We start from the raw sequence: 15453 nt of genomic DNA, 5'->3' as shown, positions 1-15453 counted from the left end.
CAAGGCAGGGGAAAACCACAACTGGAGTAGCCGCGGACAGACGGGCTGACATCTTAGCTCAGTTCGAAATAGAGGATGAGATACTAGCAGCCATCCCAGCTCTCTATTCGAAGATGACGACCCGAAGAAACAGTTTGTAATCCGGTTCCGCTATTTAGGAACTGATGAACAGAAGGCGACCAGAGACTATGTCATCAAAAGGTTAATACTGGAAGCTATGGTTTTCCCGACATCACAGTTATGGGCTGTCATCCAACTGGTGGGGTCTAACGAAATAGATGTTTGCTTGAAAAACCAGGCAGCGTATCACAGTTTCTGGTCCAGCTGCAAGAAGACAGACGACCTCTATCCTGATCTTGCTGGTTTTCAATTAATACCTCTATTTAAAGCAGATACTAGGGTCCTTACGATAACCCTTCGGACCACAACAGTGCCAGCAGAAGATGTGGCTATGTGGTTGGGGAGGCACGCTAATGTCCTAATGGGCCCGCATGAAAGGAAGGACAGTTATGGAATTTGGACTGGCGAATATCAGTGCATAGTAGCACTACGTACAGACCCCGTAACGGGGACAATACAGCACCTTCCAAAATATTTCTTCATGGGCTCCGACAGAGCAAGTCTCCGTTACAGCGGACAACCGCCAGCATGCTACCACTGTGGGGCCTATGATCACATTCTCAGGGAATGCAACACATTACTCTGCTCCAAATGCGGAGTAAGAGGCCACAGTACTATGAGTTGCTATAAAAGCATTCGCTGCAACCTATGCATGGAAGTAGGTCATGGAAGTAGGCCCTGAAGCACATTACAATAAAAGTAATAGAGAAAGGGCAATGAAAGCGGCGAAAGTTGCTGAATCAGGGAAACGGAGAGCACAAAAACAAACAGAAGGACCACCTGAAAGACAAGAAAGACAACAACAACAACAGGATCACCCTGGGGCGGGAGAAGAGATGGACACGCATCCTTTCCCACTGGCTGATCACACAAGCTTGCAGGGTGCAACTAGGGAGACGCAAGACCATTTTTCGTCCCCATGGATGCAGGCATCTTCTAAGAAAACCAAACAAAAAAAGCAATGGGAGGATGAAAGAAATGGATCAACCAATCTAAATAGACACCCCAAGGACACGGGGTTGGGTCTAACCCAACAGAATAGATTCAAGGTGCTAGCAACCATGGCAGAGGTTCCAGATGCCAATGATGAATTGATCCCTCCTTCAGACTCAGCAGCTGCCCAACAGGTAGATGATTCAATCAAAGTACAGAGACAACTCAGAAAGCCCGCAAAAAACAAACGGATATCCTCGAAGCACTCAAGGGCCCCAAAGAAAACTGGACTAAATACATCCAAAACTGTAACCGACCTGGAGGAAGAGTTGAGGGTGGAATAAGACAAAGCAGCAGAAATATGGAACCTAAAGAAAGAATACAAGAGCATTCTAAAACAACATGAAGAGGAAAAGTCAGCCCTATGCCAAGCCGTACAAACAAAAGACCCATCAACCCAAACTTCAGGGGAGAAAGACCCCAACGTGGAAAAATTGGACCTAGATCTAGGCCAGATTAGTGAAGATACCGCAGAACTTAAGTCGATAGACTCGAGTTACAGCTATCAGCTTGCAAGGACAAGAAACATACAGGAGGAAATTGAAGAAATTAAAAGCATCCTAGAGGACCCCCAACAGGGACACGAAGTAACTACCTTGGACAAAAATGGTGTTACTGATGATTGTATCATGACAGAAGAGAATATGTTAGTGGAAGAAGGGACAGATCCTAAAAAGAGCTGGGACGAAAATGTAGAAAAAGAACATCCCTTAGAGGCCTCCCAGGAACCTGGGAGCAAAAATTGGCCTATTCTCATCCCAAACCACCCTGCCTTGCCTCCTGTCTCTGAACCCCAAGCCCCCTCCCCGTTACCAACCCTCCCCAGGGCCCATCTGCCTCAAAGTAGGTCTACACTTTCACGTGAAGTAAACATGGAAGGGGTAGGAGGTAATACTGTTATCATGGAAGACATGGAGGTAAGGGTTGAATTAACCCAATAAGCCCCTTTGAACAATACTTGACACGATCTTAGACCTGAGGAACAAATGCCTACCATTCTATTGCCTCGCTTCTACATGAACAGCGACTCTTTGTCTGAATGGGTCCATGCCTTACACATAACACCCTCCTATCATGGGTTGTCGGACCAATTCCTATAATATACTTACATGGAATGTTAATGGATTAAGGTCACCAAATCGTAGGCAAGAGATCCTACACTTTTTAACAAAATGGAACTATCACATCTGTGTTCTGCAAGAGACCCATTTTGAAAATGAGAGCCATCGCTTTTCAGCACAACAGCAATGGACAGTGGGCCCATCCTTCTGGTCCTATGATGGGAGCGGCAATGCAGGGGTAGCGATATTGTTCAAAGACAGACCTGATCTCAAAATCGAGAGGGTATTGGAAATTGATCAGGGCAGACTAATGTATGTAGATTTTACTGTCAGGGGTGACCCAAGCTCGACAACCACTCTAAGGCTTGACCGAGCCTTTAGACTCTGCGCCATATATGCCCCGGTACAATCACACCTTAGGAAGGCTCTTTGGGCTAAACTAAAAGATATATGTGACACCAAGCGCCACCTCCTGATCGCGGGGGATTTTAATAACAGAGCCCAACTGAGCAACAGGAAAGCCTTTTCGGGAGGCCTCTCAGTCTCCCCCTCAAGTCCCTCTCTAACGAATGAGGAAAAAGCTCTCCAACGGTTTCTGAGTGAGACTCTGGGTTTAGATGATAAGGCCTTGGGGGTATATAATGATTTGGATTTCCCCCCAATCCGTCACGAAGAGAACTTTAAATCGCAGTATAGACATAAATTTAAAACCAGAGTCAAACTTACATATTATCACCCGAGATCAGCTAGCCGGCTAGATAGACTCTGGGCTCCCCCTTCTTTTGAAGTCTACAGGTGTAAACTAGTACTTACCCCATGGTCAGACCATGCGGCTGTGGGATTTATTTGTAATCTCTCTGAGGTAATTCCACATGGTAAGCCCTTGTGGCGATTACGCCCAAAAATGTTAAGTGGTGAATATCTCAAAGGTGTCCTTTTATCAGAACTGAGGCGACAGATCCCTCTGCTATTAGAAGCAGAAGATGATCTTTTGGGAGCCTGGGAGACACTTAAAAAGAGGATGGGCTGCCGTACTAGGGCAGTGACCAGCCGGACATATAAGATAGGGGTCAAAAATTATTAGAAAGTGATCACCCAACATCTGAGGATTGTTGAGAAGATGAACAGGGGAGAAGCCTTCGACGTGGAATCATGCCGCCGCGACAAAGAGACAATCAGGACATTTCAAAATGAGCTGCGGCACAGGCGTTTAGAAAATAAGCGGTATCGCTTCAAAGGGTCTGTAGTTGAAAAAGGGGAGTGGGCAAAGGACAAGATGCATACATCTAGTTTGACATTCCAAGGCCTGCGATCGGATGGAAGTAGCCCACTAATGACCAACCCCCACGATATGTTAAAGATCATGGCCCAGTTTTATACAAACTTGTACGCATTGAAGGATATTTCTGTAAAGGACGTTCAATCCTATCTAGATAGGTTCTGCAGTCTGAATGAATATGGTCTCGGCTATTCCCTCACTGAGGGGGGAAAAAGCTCTTTGACCCATCCTGTAACGATAGAAGAGGTCAGAGCAGTTATCTCAGCGGGAAAGAACACATCAGCCCCGGGGCCTGATGGTCTGACATGGCCTTTCTATAAGATTTACGCAGACCAGCTACTACCAGTTTTAGTAAAATTATTTAATTTTGTCCTAGACAATGAGTGTTTAAATAGGTCCTTTGGGGACGGCCTCTTAATTCCCCCTCCCCCCCAAGAAAGGTGACACCATGTTACCACAAAACTGGAAACCGATAACCCTCACAAATATCGATTACAGAATCATTGCCAAAATCCTAAATAATAGATTGGCGAAAGTGGCCCCTAAATTGGTCCACAGCTTGCAGACAAGTGCTATCTCGGGAAGAAAGATGACACACTCATTGTGTCTGCTGAGAGAACTTTTTTACTCTATACAGAATGAAAGTTGGAAAGGTCACTTCCTCTTATTGGATCAAGTTAAGGCCTTTGACAAAGTGAACCACAATTATCTGTGGACATTGTTGAAAGCTAAAGGTATACCACCCCTCTTCGTTACTTGGATACAGCTGCTCTATACGAATGCAAAGGTGACACCACAGATTAATGGATGGCGGGGCGACCCGATCATTTTGCATTCGGGTGTCCGCCAAGGATGCCCACTGAGCCCATTACTTTATGTTTTTTGCCCTGGATCCGATCCTGATCAGGATTCAGAGAGAACCCCATCTGCAAGGACTCTTGGTCTCTGTCCCTTCGCCCTGTGAGATCTTCCCGGGAGGGAGGAGGAGGGAGAGTGATGGGATAGCCGAACCACCTGTCCACTCAGAACCGCATTCTGAGTTTAGGGTAAAATTTGTAACTCATGCCGATGATGTTACATTACTGTTATCGGATGAAAATGAAATCTCTGTAATACTAGACCTCTTCTGGGAATATGGCAAGATCTTGGGCTCAGAATTAAATGCTGACAAAAGTGTTTGTTAAAATGGACCCCGGACGCAAGCAACTCTCGTGCCTACCCATCTCTCAATGTAAAAGCGAAGGAACCCCAGAGTCCAAACTGAAGTGGGTAGATACAGTAAACATTTTGGGGATTGAATATGGGATTAAGGAAAAGGTCTGGGGGGGGGGAATTGGACAGATTGGGAAGAAAAAGTAATGCTTAAAATCACCATGTACCAGAAAGCGGTTTATATCCGGACTTACCTGATAACCCCAGTGCATAACCTGGCGGTAGTCTATCCTCCCCCGCTCGATCTCCTTCGGAGAGTTGAAAGCCAGATCTTCCGTCTAGTATGGCACACAGCATCCTTCCCTTTGGCCCGTGTGGTAGCATTTAAGGAGGTTGAGCGGGGAGGCCTAGCCCTACCTGCCCTGCAACCCTATTTTGTAACTGAATTCATGTCCTACAATTTTGGAAACTGGATTTTTGTGAATGTCCATAATATGTCCAACCTCCTGCAAAAAACCTGGGTCTTGCTTTTCGCTCTGCATTGGCGCAAGTCAGCATGGGGTATAGCATGGTGGGGGAAAGGATCTTTCAATGGTAATATCACACAAGTATTAAAAAGAGAACACCCAGACTACTTGAGAGATTTGCTATTCACACTTTAAAAATGGAAGGTTGAACCGGATCTATTTAAAGGATCCTCCTCAGTTAAGCAGCTAAGGAAAACAATTTATGGAGAGATTCTAGAAGTGGGTTTTTAAAAACCGGATTTAGAACGTAAACGCGACAAACACCGCACATCACAGTACTTGTTGCAACCCGATCACCCTATCACTCTCTTTAAGGAGAAAAAAGTCCCTTTCCGTTTATGGGAAACAAGGTGGCGCTTATACCACCAAGTACTACCACTTAATGCGGCTAAGCCATGGCTCCCAGAGGACGAGCAAGAGTGTCCTAAAATCACCTGCAAACAGAAAGCTAGTGAGCTAGGCAAAATATTCAGGGAAACCCACTCACATTTCTTAAAAGAGTGTGGCAGGGAGTAAGCAAGCTGTTAGAGTGGCCTGATTTGGAAAAACAGACTTGGGAAGAACTAACCTCGGGTTTGAGCGATAGAACCTCTTTTCGAGGTCCCAGAAAGAAACCTTCAAGGAAACGGGATGGAACAGGTGCCCTCATACCAGGGAATTGGAATGTTCCCCTTCTCGTAATCAGGTTAGTAAATCTGTATGTCATTTATGCAATGCTCCTGCATAGGAATAGGGATGGAAGACACGACCAAGAGGTTCACGCAGATGAGACAGTAAATCTCTTCTGGAAAAGTTTGTATGGTTATGTGCAAAAAGACAAGAGTATCTCTTCTAAACAGCAATGGGACAAATTCTGGGAAATGGACATTGGACGTAAACCCCCCCCCCCCCGCCGATTACCTGATGTGCCTTGTAATCCCCCACCCCTGAGTTACAGTACTACCTGCATATACCTCATAACCTTGTGGGTTTCCAAATCCTTGTGTGTAAATCTTTGTAGGTATATCATGTACAAACAACCACTTTGTATATAATTGTGCTTTGGAAATGTACTGTATGCTTTGGTAGTTTGTTGGTTCAATAAAAAAATCTTGTCCTATTAAAAAAAAATCTTGTCCTATCTTGGAGATGCTGCCAGGGAGGGAACCTGGGACCTTCTGCTCTTCCCAGAGCAGCTCCATCCCCTAAGGGGAATATCCTACAGCGCTCACACATCAAATCTCCTCTTCACATGCAACCAGAGCAGACCCTGCTTAGCTAAGGGGACAAGTCAAGCTTGCTACCACAAGACCAGCTCTCCTCTTCTAATTGCGGCAACAATTTGCTACTGCTTCATTTTATATAAGCCGCTCTAAGAGCATTGACTGGAGAGAAGGGTAAGAATAAATAACGAAAACCAAAGATCCCTTCACTCAAATGTGGGTGATCCTGAGCCCAGATCTTCTGCACCCCACTGAGTGGTCCTCCAGAACCATCAAGTGAGATAGCAGCAAGAATTCCCAATTTTCCCTGGAAAAGATATAGCTGTTAGGACACATTCTCTTGAAATGTAGATTGTAATGCGGAATACAGGCTATTTTAATATCAAATCTACATTTTAATCCATATACAGACACTACATTTAAATTCTATGCACCAATGCATTTTAAATTTTAGCCAGTCCCACTCACTCAGGAATGATAAGTATGTAAAAAGCAAGGTATGTCAAAGGTGGGTTTTTTTGGGGGGGGGGTAAGGGGAAAACATGCTACAACCTAAATTATTCCACTCCATTGTAATGAAGTGGATTCTAAAATTATTTTTGAAAATCAAGAGTAAGCAAACAAGGTAGAAAAATATTTCATATTCTTAAGTGTTAGCTATGTTCTGTTGAAGAAATGCCTTCCCAATCTTGGGCACCAGCCACATGCATAAGCTACTGAGATACATTTCAAATGCCTGTCATCGTTACATTTCAGAACCATTCATGACGGTGACTCACCCATTGTTTCTAACATGGTCTTTAAAAGAAAAACACACACGAATGAACCAAAGCAACCTTCGGATGAAAAACGAACGTCATCATCAACAGCAGTGAAACAGCTAACTCCTGTCTCATCTCCTCTTACATGTAATGGGACATGCCTTGTGTGGTGTCATCATCATATTCTGGATTTCTCAGATTCTCATCATGAGCAGCCCCCAATGTGGAGAGGGGTGGTGAGGATACAATGAGTGGTGTCACTGTAATGTGGCAGGTATGGCTGCCACCAACCACTGGCTCCTGGAGCATGTGCGGGAGCCCAACTTCCGGTTTTGGAAGGACTATGTCGACACTAGACATGTCATCCAAACCTGCCAGTGTTTGCATATTCTACCCTACTTACTGTCCCAAACCCAACATCAGTAACCGACTTCATATGTAGGTTACAGATGTTGAGTTCAAAAACATAAGTAGAGTAGAACATGCAGCCATTGGAGGGTTCAGATGACATATCCAATGTTGGCATAGTCCTCCTGACACTGGAAGTCGGGCTCCTGTGCATGCTTCAGGAACTGGTGGTTCACAGCAACCATACTTGCTGCATTACATGTGATGCCAGCTGTAGAAAGGAGGCACTTCAGAAGATGGACAAGTCCTAATAGACAGTGTCTAGCTGCTGTTTTGACACTGGGTGCACCTTTTGTGTAAAATCTAGTTTGGGCTTCATCAAATTTTCTGACCTCTAGTGTGCTAGAAGCTAGCATGGAACATCTGGTCCCAAGAGAAGCTATTTCAAAACTCTGAGGTCATTTCCACAATCAAAAAATGTGTTCTCTTCAGATTTGGGAGCTGTGTGTGCTCCTAATTTTTGGTTGTGTGGAAGCAAGGTAAGAGAAAAACCTGGGCAGAAGTGATTGTGTGGAAGCAAGGCAGAGGAAAACCTGGGTAGCTTTTCCTTTCCAGGTTTTCCTCCTACTTTGCTTCTACACAACCATAAATTGGGAGCACACACAGCTCCCAAACCTGAAGAGAACAGTTTTCGATTGTGTGAATGACCTCTCTGACTGTGGTGTGGATTTTCTAGACTTGAGCACTATGCAGTCCTCAACCATCAAAGCTCCAATCCAAGTTTTTCTAATTTCCAATAGGCTTCTCATCCTTGCCTAAAATCCATCTTTACAATTTGCATCCCTGTATGAATCTTCTGCTGTGTGCCAAGAACGTATTGTGAGGATGGCATCTTTTCTCATAGCCCAAAGATTTCCTATGCACATTCTGATGCACTACGTAAGCATTGGGCTGTACCCGAAACTGTGTCCCCTATCCAATCATTCAAAGGCTTTCTTCCCTGTGTGGGTTCTTTTGTGTTTAACAAAGGACTTTCGATCAGCGTAGCTTTTCCCACAGCCTGAGCATTTGTATGGTTTTTCTCCAGTATGAACCCTCTTATGACTGGCAAGCAGAGAGCTCGTATTGAAGCTTTTCCCACACTCGGAACATTCGTAAGGTTTCTCCCCAGTGTGGGTTCTCTTATGTGTAGTAAGGTTGGATTTCGAATTGAAGCTTTGGCTGCAGTCAGAGCATGTATATGGTTTCTCCCCTGTGTGTAGGCGCTTATGTTCTATCAACGGAAAGCTGGTACTATAGCTCTTCCCACAATCGGTGCATTTGTACGGTTTTTCTCCTGTGTGGATTCGCACATGCAAGACCAGGTTTCCCTTATTAAGAAAGCTTTTGTCACAGACAGAGCATCTGTATGGCTTTTCTCCTGTGTGAGTTCTCACATGCTTCATCAGTGAAGTACACTGAGAAAAGCTTTTGCCGCACTGGGAGCATTTGTAGGGCTTCTCCCCAGTGTGACTCCGCATATGAGAAACAAGGTTTCCTTTCTGGCTAAAGCGCTTCCCACAGTCAGTGCATTCATATGGTTTCTCTCCGGTGTGGGTCCTTGCGTGCGTCACCAGGTGGGACTTTTTACTGAAGTTCTTCCCACATTCGGAGCATCCATAGGGGATTTCTGCTGTGTGGATTCTCTTATGGGCAGTAAACTTGGATTTCAAATGGAAGCTTTGGCCGCATTCGGAACACGCATATGATTTCTCTGCTGTATGCACCCTTATATGATCAATAAACTCATAGCTATTGCTAAAGCTTTTCCAACAATCAGCACATTTGTATGGTTTATCTAGAGTGTGGATTTTCTCATGTGCGACTAAGTGCAGTCTATGGGGAAATGTTTCCCAACAATGTGAGCATTGATATGGATTTCCCTCTGCTGGCACGTCATTGGCCTCCCCACAGTCAGCACCTGTGCTTTCTCTCTTCCTCCCAATAAGTTCTTCTTGAAAGGTACTTTCATTTAAGCTGCTATCACCTTCTTTGGGAAAAAGAGCTTCTGTTGCCTTTTTGGGATGTTCCTCTTGGCCCTGCAGATTTCCTGGCATCTCTTCCATTCCAGGACATGGAAAAAATCTTCCTTTGTCTTTTGTGGATGCTAATCTATCAGAGTTCACTTGCTCACACCTTTCTAGCTCATGGTTTTCTTCTTTGTATTTCTGTAGTTGGTCACCTGGAGCAAAGGACAGAATTTTTTTTTTTTAATCATTTGTTAACAATGGTAGGAAATATAGGACTCAAGCATATTCCAATAACAATGACAGAAATATGAATATTGAGCCTATAAGTAGTTTTTTAAAAGGGTAAAACAACATTCAACAACCCACCCGCCCCTAAACATGTTTAATTTATTTATCAAATCTGGATTAGGGAAACCACAGCAAGAAGAATCTCCAAGTACCAGTTGATTCTGTCCTGTCCTGAATACTGCAAAAGCTGTAATTAAATTGCATAAATGACTTCCCTGAAGCCATATTGAACCATAAATAAATAAAATATTGGTTTACTAACTTGCTCAGGAGAAGAAGAAATAAGCAAGCAAAAGGATGGCCTGTATTGTGGCCAACTAATATTTGACATGTAAGTGGAAACTTTTGAATCACATAAAACTCTTCTTCATGGCGGATTTTTTTATATATCTAAAAAGAAAAACGAACTGCTTCTAGATCAAAAAGAAGATCAGCTATCAAGTACAAAGTGAAACCTTCATCAACTAGCCGACCCGCACAGAGCATCTGTGCGCTCTTTGGGGCCAACTGTCCGCCCTTATCTTGTCCCACTCTCTCTTTCCCCCTCCCTCCTGCCCCTCCCCCCGCTCTTTACCCCTCTCGCAACAGTGACAGGCTGCCCTTGGGTCGCGGTGGCCACTGCCTCGTCATCTGGCAGCTGAGCGGCCAGCTGAGGCCGCCGCCTTCTTACCCCCGCTGCCCCCTCCTTGCTTGGGACAGTCTGGCCAGGCCAGGCCGCCCCGCCACCACCTCCCAGCAGCCAGCTGAGGCCGCCTCCTCTTCCTTTACAGGGACGGCTAGGCCAGACTATCCCGCCGCCTTCGCCTCCCAGCAGCCAGCTGGCCACCTCCTCCTCCTCACCCAGGACGGCCTGGCCAGGCCAGACCGTCCCACCACCACCTCCTCTGGCCGTTTTGCGCTGCCCCGCCGCCGCCATTTTTTGTTTCCCCTGAACTCTCGCGGCTCGCCCAAGCCTGGCCGGAACTCTCGCAACGCGAGAGTTCCGCTGCCAAATTCCTAAGGACACGCATGCCGGCTAAGAGAAATAAGAATATAGATGCTCAAATCCTAGCTAACAGTGCAATCTCACACATATTTACTCAAAGGTGTGCTCAGTTAGGTTGCAGTGCTGTGCACACTTACTAGGACAAAGCTTAAGTCTGCAAACCTTGCACTGGAGTACCACTGAAAATGCACAGGATCAGACTAAAGTTCTCAGAACAAATGACGCAAAGGAAGATGATCAAAGACTACATAATGTTTGAAGGGCAGGTGAGAGAAGGTTGAAATTCACAGGACTCTTCATCAGGGAAATGAACAGTGGCCGACACGCTGCACAGGATCCTGCGGTGTTGTGAGCACTGAACTGCTGCATGCTTGTAAAACTGTGTTTGATGCAGTTGTGCAAGAGAACTTGGGAGCTGCATGATGGATGGCCATTATTTCTAATTGCCATCCACCATGCAACTCCATTGGCACAATTTCCTCTGGCAACCTCTGGCTCACTATTCAAGTCATTTCCCCGTTGCACCATGAGAAAAGTGCAGTAAGTAGACCAGGCTCCTCTAGAACCCAGACCCTGACCAAAAGTCCCTATTTGTCTCCCCGCTGCCAGAGGTTTCCTGCAGACACCACTTCTAGTCAATGAATATAATGCTCCTCTTCAACGGAGCCACCTCAGGAAGCCAAACTGGGAAAGGTTAGCCACCCACAGCAACCTGGCTGCAGTGTTCCACACTGATCGCAATTTCCAGCCGTTTCCTAAGAGGGCAGCCCCATGTAGAGTGCGTTGCAATGAATGAACGAATACCAAAGAAACACCTGAAGATTCTCATACCTGAATCACAATCACACAACAGTCTCGGTACTGGCCTTCTACATGGATATAGTGTGCTGCTCTTGCTATTCCAACCATTTATTACCATTCTTCCTGTCTTAGGAACATAAGGAGCTGCCTTATACTGCATCAGACCATATATATAAAGATGCATGTGTGTGTGTGTGTGTATGGAGAGAGAGAGAGAGAGAGAGAGAGAGAGAGAGAAGAGAGGTGTATAGAGAGAGTTGCATGTTCCTGTGTATATATTTTTGTGGAGAGGCATGTGTGTATATTTGTATATGAGGGGAGAGGGAGAGAGAGCGGTGTGTGTGTCTGTGTATAGAGTTGTGTGTGTGTGTGTGTGATTTCACCATAGCAACTTTCCTCCCTTTCACCTAATGCAAGAGGCACAATATTGCACTACTATCACTGCATCAAGGCTAGAGTGTAAAACTTCTTTTATTCAGACACAGATGTTCTCAGATTCACTTTTAAAGCGAATACATGTACAGTCAATTATTATTTATTCAATTTCCTTCCCAAAATGGCTCAGGGCGGTTTACACAAAAAATTTACACAAAAACATGTGCATGTGCTCACAGACAGCTGTGCACAAGTACAGCATAGAGGTCCCATTCCCATGTGAAAGGGCCTCTGTACTAAGCCCTTCTTCCAAGCATAGCCACAACCACATGGAAGCATTGCCAGGTAACTTCAGCATTAAGATAAGTTAGATGGGTTGGCAACCTTCTCAACTGAACATGCAATTGCCAAGGATCTAGATCTGGATGAAATAATCCAAAGACTTGCAGCTGCTAAGGGACAGAAAGTGAGATTTTTTTTGGGGGGGGGGATATGAAAGAGTAGCCCATGTTCAGCAATAGCAATAGCACTTACATTTATATACCGCTCTATAGCCGGAGCTCTCTAAGCGGTTTACAATGATTTAGCATATTGCCCCCAACAGTCTGGGTACTTCTATTTATGTTATAATGTTGTTTGTGAAGTTATTTTAGTAAAATGTACTGAATGAAGTAACCAATAAAGACCTATACTAATTTATGGTTTTTAACCAAAAAAGGGGGGGGGCTATATAAAATGGTCGGGGGTGGGAGCAAAATTGGCCAAGGACACCACAACCTCTTCAGCTGTGTCCTGATGAAACAGAGAGCCGACCCTGGCGGGAATACGCTGCACAGATCTTCCTCTTCACCTGCCCTGCACTCTGGGGTCGCTCTCTCCTAACTTTGCAGGAGAGCTGCTGCTGCTGCTGCTGCTGCTGCTCCTCCTCTCCCTGGCCAGGGAGTTCTTCCCGCCGTCTTTGTTTTCTCCCTCCCCCGCCCGCAGCCCTCCCCGCTTGCTTTCACTCACCGGGTCGCTGCATTGCACACGAGCCCTGCAACTCTGCACAGATTTCTCCCCGATTTCAGCAAAGGCAAAAGGCAATTTTCTTGGGACTGGAGGCGGGGCGGGAGGGGAGTCTCCGCCCTCCCGTTTCGGAGCCGGTCTAGAAAGGAGACCTCGGTGCATTTAACCCCCTCAGCCTCGGCTGCTAGCAAGGCAGCCAAGGGGGCGTGGACACGTCTCAGCCCTTTACCTCTCCCGTCTCCTCCTCTGCTGAGCTGAGTCCCGCCTGTATCCCCCAGGAGCAATGGGGCCTTGTGCACAGCCGCACACACAGGACACCTAGCTCTAGCCCCTTGTCCATGCCAGGGCAAGCTGCACCCGTTAAAATTTCTGCCTGTGATGCAATGCAGAGTACAAGTGGCAGGCTGGGCACAGTCACCAAGCACTGCTTGATTTTGAAAAGATGTCTAAGCCTTCCTAGGCGTTCGCTCTTTCCTCTCACCCAAATGCTTTGCTTTCTCCCTTGGACTAGGTTCTCACTGAGGTAGTCAACTCGTCAGGGAAGATTGGTGGTGCGGGGGTCCACATGACTGAATGCTTCTCCAGGTATTACAGTTTCCAGAAGCCTTGTAGGGAGGAGGAGGCTGTAACATCTGCTTCCCAGAGACAGTGGCTGCCCAGTGGTGAGAGCCTGAGTGGTTACTGTCTGCTGTTGTCACCTTGCCAACCTGGGTGCCCCCTAGCTTGTGGGGCTGTGGCTGCCCTGCAGGTAAGTCTGTGTGGGATCAGGGCCGGAGGGGGTGAGTCAGCAGTTCCTGAGGGTCAGCTGCTCAGAGTAGCCATTTTTCTGGGCTTATAAAAGGACTGCTACACTGTGGCAGCAGGGGGCAACACCAAAAGGGGTCACCCCCTTGTGGGAGCCACCTCAGGGGGCAACGAGGGCGAGGGCCTGGTGATATTCTTTGGCTTCTGTTGTTGTTTTTGGATCCTGGGTGTTTCAGATGTGTCTTGGTTTGTCTGGGAATGGGGAGACAGAGAGTGTGTCTACTGACTATGGGATGGCTATTCGGGTGGTGGTGGGGAATAGAGGAAGTAAAGTTGGCAGGTCGGTGGGTTGTTACAGGGGAAGGAAAGTCAGAAATCTATTAGCTGTTTCACTTTCCGGCTGCCCTGCCAGCTCTTTGACCTTGGGGAGCAGTGCCAACCTCCCACAGACTCTCACCTTGCTCCTCTGTAATCCCAGGTCTGTCCAGAATAAGTCGGAAACTATCCATGATTTGATTCTGGATGAAGGGGCAGACCTGGTAGTTATTACAGAGACTTGGTTGGGGGAGGCTGGTGGCCCAGTTTGGTCCCAGCTTCTCCCTCCAGGGTATTCTGTTGAGGAGCGGGTGTGGGGATGTGGGTGGGGAGGAGGAGTGGCTGTGGTCTATAAGAATAACCTTTCCCTGACCACGATCCCTGTGGAAGTGTCTGACCATATTGAATGTGTGTACCTAAGTTTGGGGACCAGGGATAGACTGGGATTTCTCTTGGTGTACCGATTGCCCCGCTGCCCAGTGGAGTCCCTAACTGAGCTGACGGACTTGGTCTCGGATTTGGTGTTGGAATCTCCCAGGCTTGTGGTGCTGGGGGCTTCACTGTCCATTATGGGACCAATTTGTCTGGGGCGGCTCAGGAGTTCATAGCAGCCATGACAACTATGGGCCTTTCCTAAGTAGTCTCTGGACTGACGCACATTGTAGGTCACACGCTTGATCTGGTCTTTCACTCTGAGCAGGGTGGTGTTCCATGGGTGGGGATTCCTGTGATTTCCCCATTGTCATGGATGGACCACCATCTGGTTAAGGTTGGACTCACAGTCATACTCCACCTTCGCAGGGGCAAGGGGCCCATTAGAATGTTCCGCCTGAGAAGGTTATTGGATCCAGTAGGGTTCCAAGAAGCCTTGGAGGGATTTAGTGTTGACTCTGCTGGTGATCCTGTTGATGCCCTGGTGGAGAACTGGAACAGCAAGCTCACCAGGGCAGTAGACATGATTGAACCTAAGCGTCCTCGTAACCCGCTTCAAAATTGGCCCCTTGGCATACGGAAGAACTACGGGGGCTGAAACGGCGAGGTAGACAACCGGAGCAGAAGTGGAAGAAGACTTGACTCGAATCTGACAGATTACAACACAGAGCACATTTGAAGATCTATGCTCTGGAAATACGGGCAGCAAAGAAGCAATTCTTTTTGACCCGTATTGCATCCGCAAGTTCACTTCCAGTGGAGTTGTTCAGGATTGTGAGAGGGCTAGTGAGTGCCCCTCCTCCCTTGAATCAGAATTTGGAACCATCTATTACCCGCTGTGATGTGTTTAATGATTTCTTTGTGGATAAAATCTCTCATATTCAGGTCGACTTGGATTCAAACTCCACAATTACTGCAGTGTCTGAATCGGAGGTGTCCAGCAACTCCTCTTATGTGGTTAGGCTGGATCAGTTTCAGTTTGTGACTCGTGAGGATGTAGACAAGCTGCTTGGAGCAATGCGGCCTACCACCTGTTCTCTTGACCCTTGCCCGTTG

At 46.6% G+C, this 15453-nt stretch overlaps 1 protein-coding gene across 2 annotated transcripts; it reads right to left on the bottom strand.

Annotated features, from left to right (window-relative positions):
- Positions 1-7116: 7116 nt before the first annotated feature.
- On the bottom strand, positions 7117-13031 carry LOC128343112 (gastrula zinc finger protein XlCGF8.2DB-like). 2 transcript variants are annotated; one of them, XM_053291645.1, is made up of 2 exons: positions 12910-13031; positions 7117-9664 (listed from the first exon to the last, which is right to left on the bottom strand). In XM_053291645.1, the coding sequence occupies exons 1-2, from the start codon at positions 12920-12922 to the stop codon at positions 8424-8426; spliced, it is 1254 nt and encodes a 417-aa protein (XP_053147620.1). In that variant the 5' UTR covers positions 12923-13031; the 3' UTR covers positions 7117-8423. The 2 variants fall into 2 exon arrangements, with proteins under 2 accessions (XP_053147620.1, XP_053147621.1); XM_053291646.1 differs by lacking the exon at positions 12910-13031 and adding an exon at positions 12679-12780.
- Positions 13032-15453: the final 2422 nt, after the last annotated feature.

This window comes from Hemicordylus capensis, chromosome 2, assembly GCF_027244095.1.
Source record: "Hemicordylus capensis ecotype Gifberg chromosome 2, rHemCap1.1.pri, whole genome shotgun sequence".
NCBI classification, from domain to species: Eukaryota; Metazoa; Chordata; class Lepidosauria; order Squamata; family Cordylidae; genus Hemicordylus; species Hemicordylus capensis.
The sequence above is the reverse complement of the archived record's forward strand: the minus strand, read 5'-3'. Positions and strand labels throughout refer to the sequence as shown.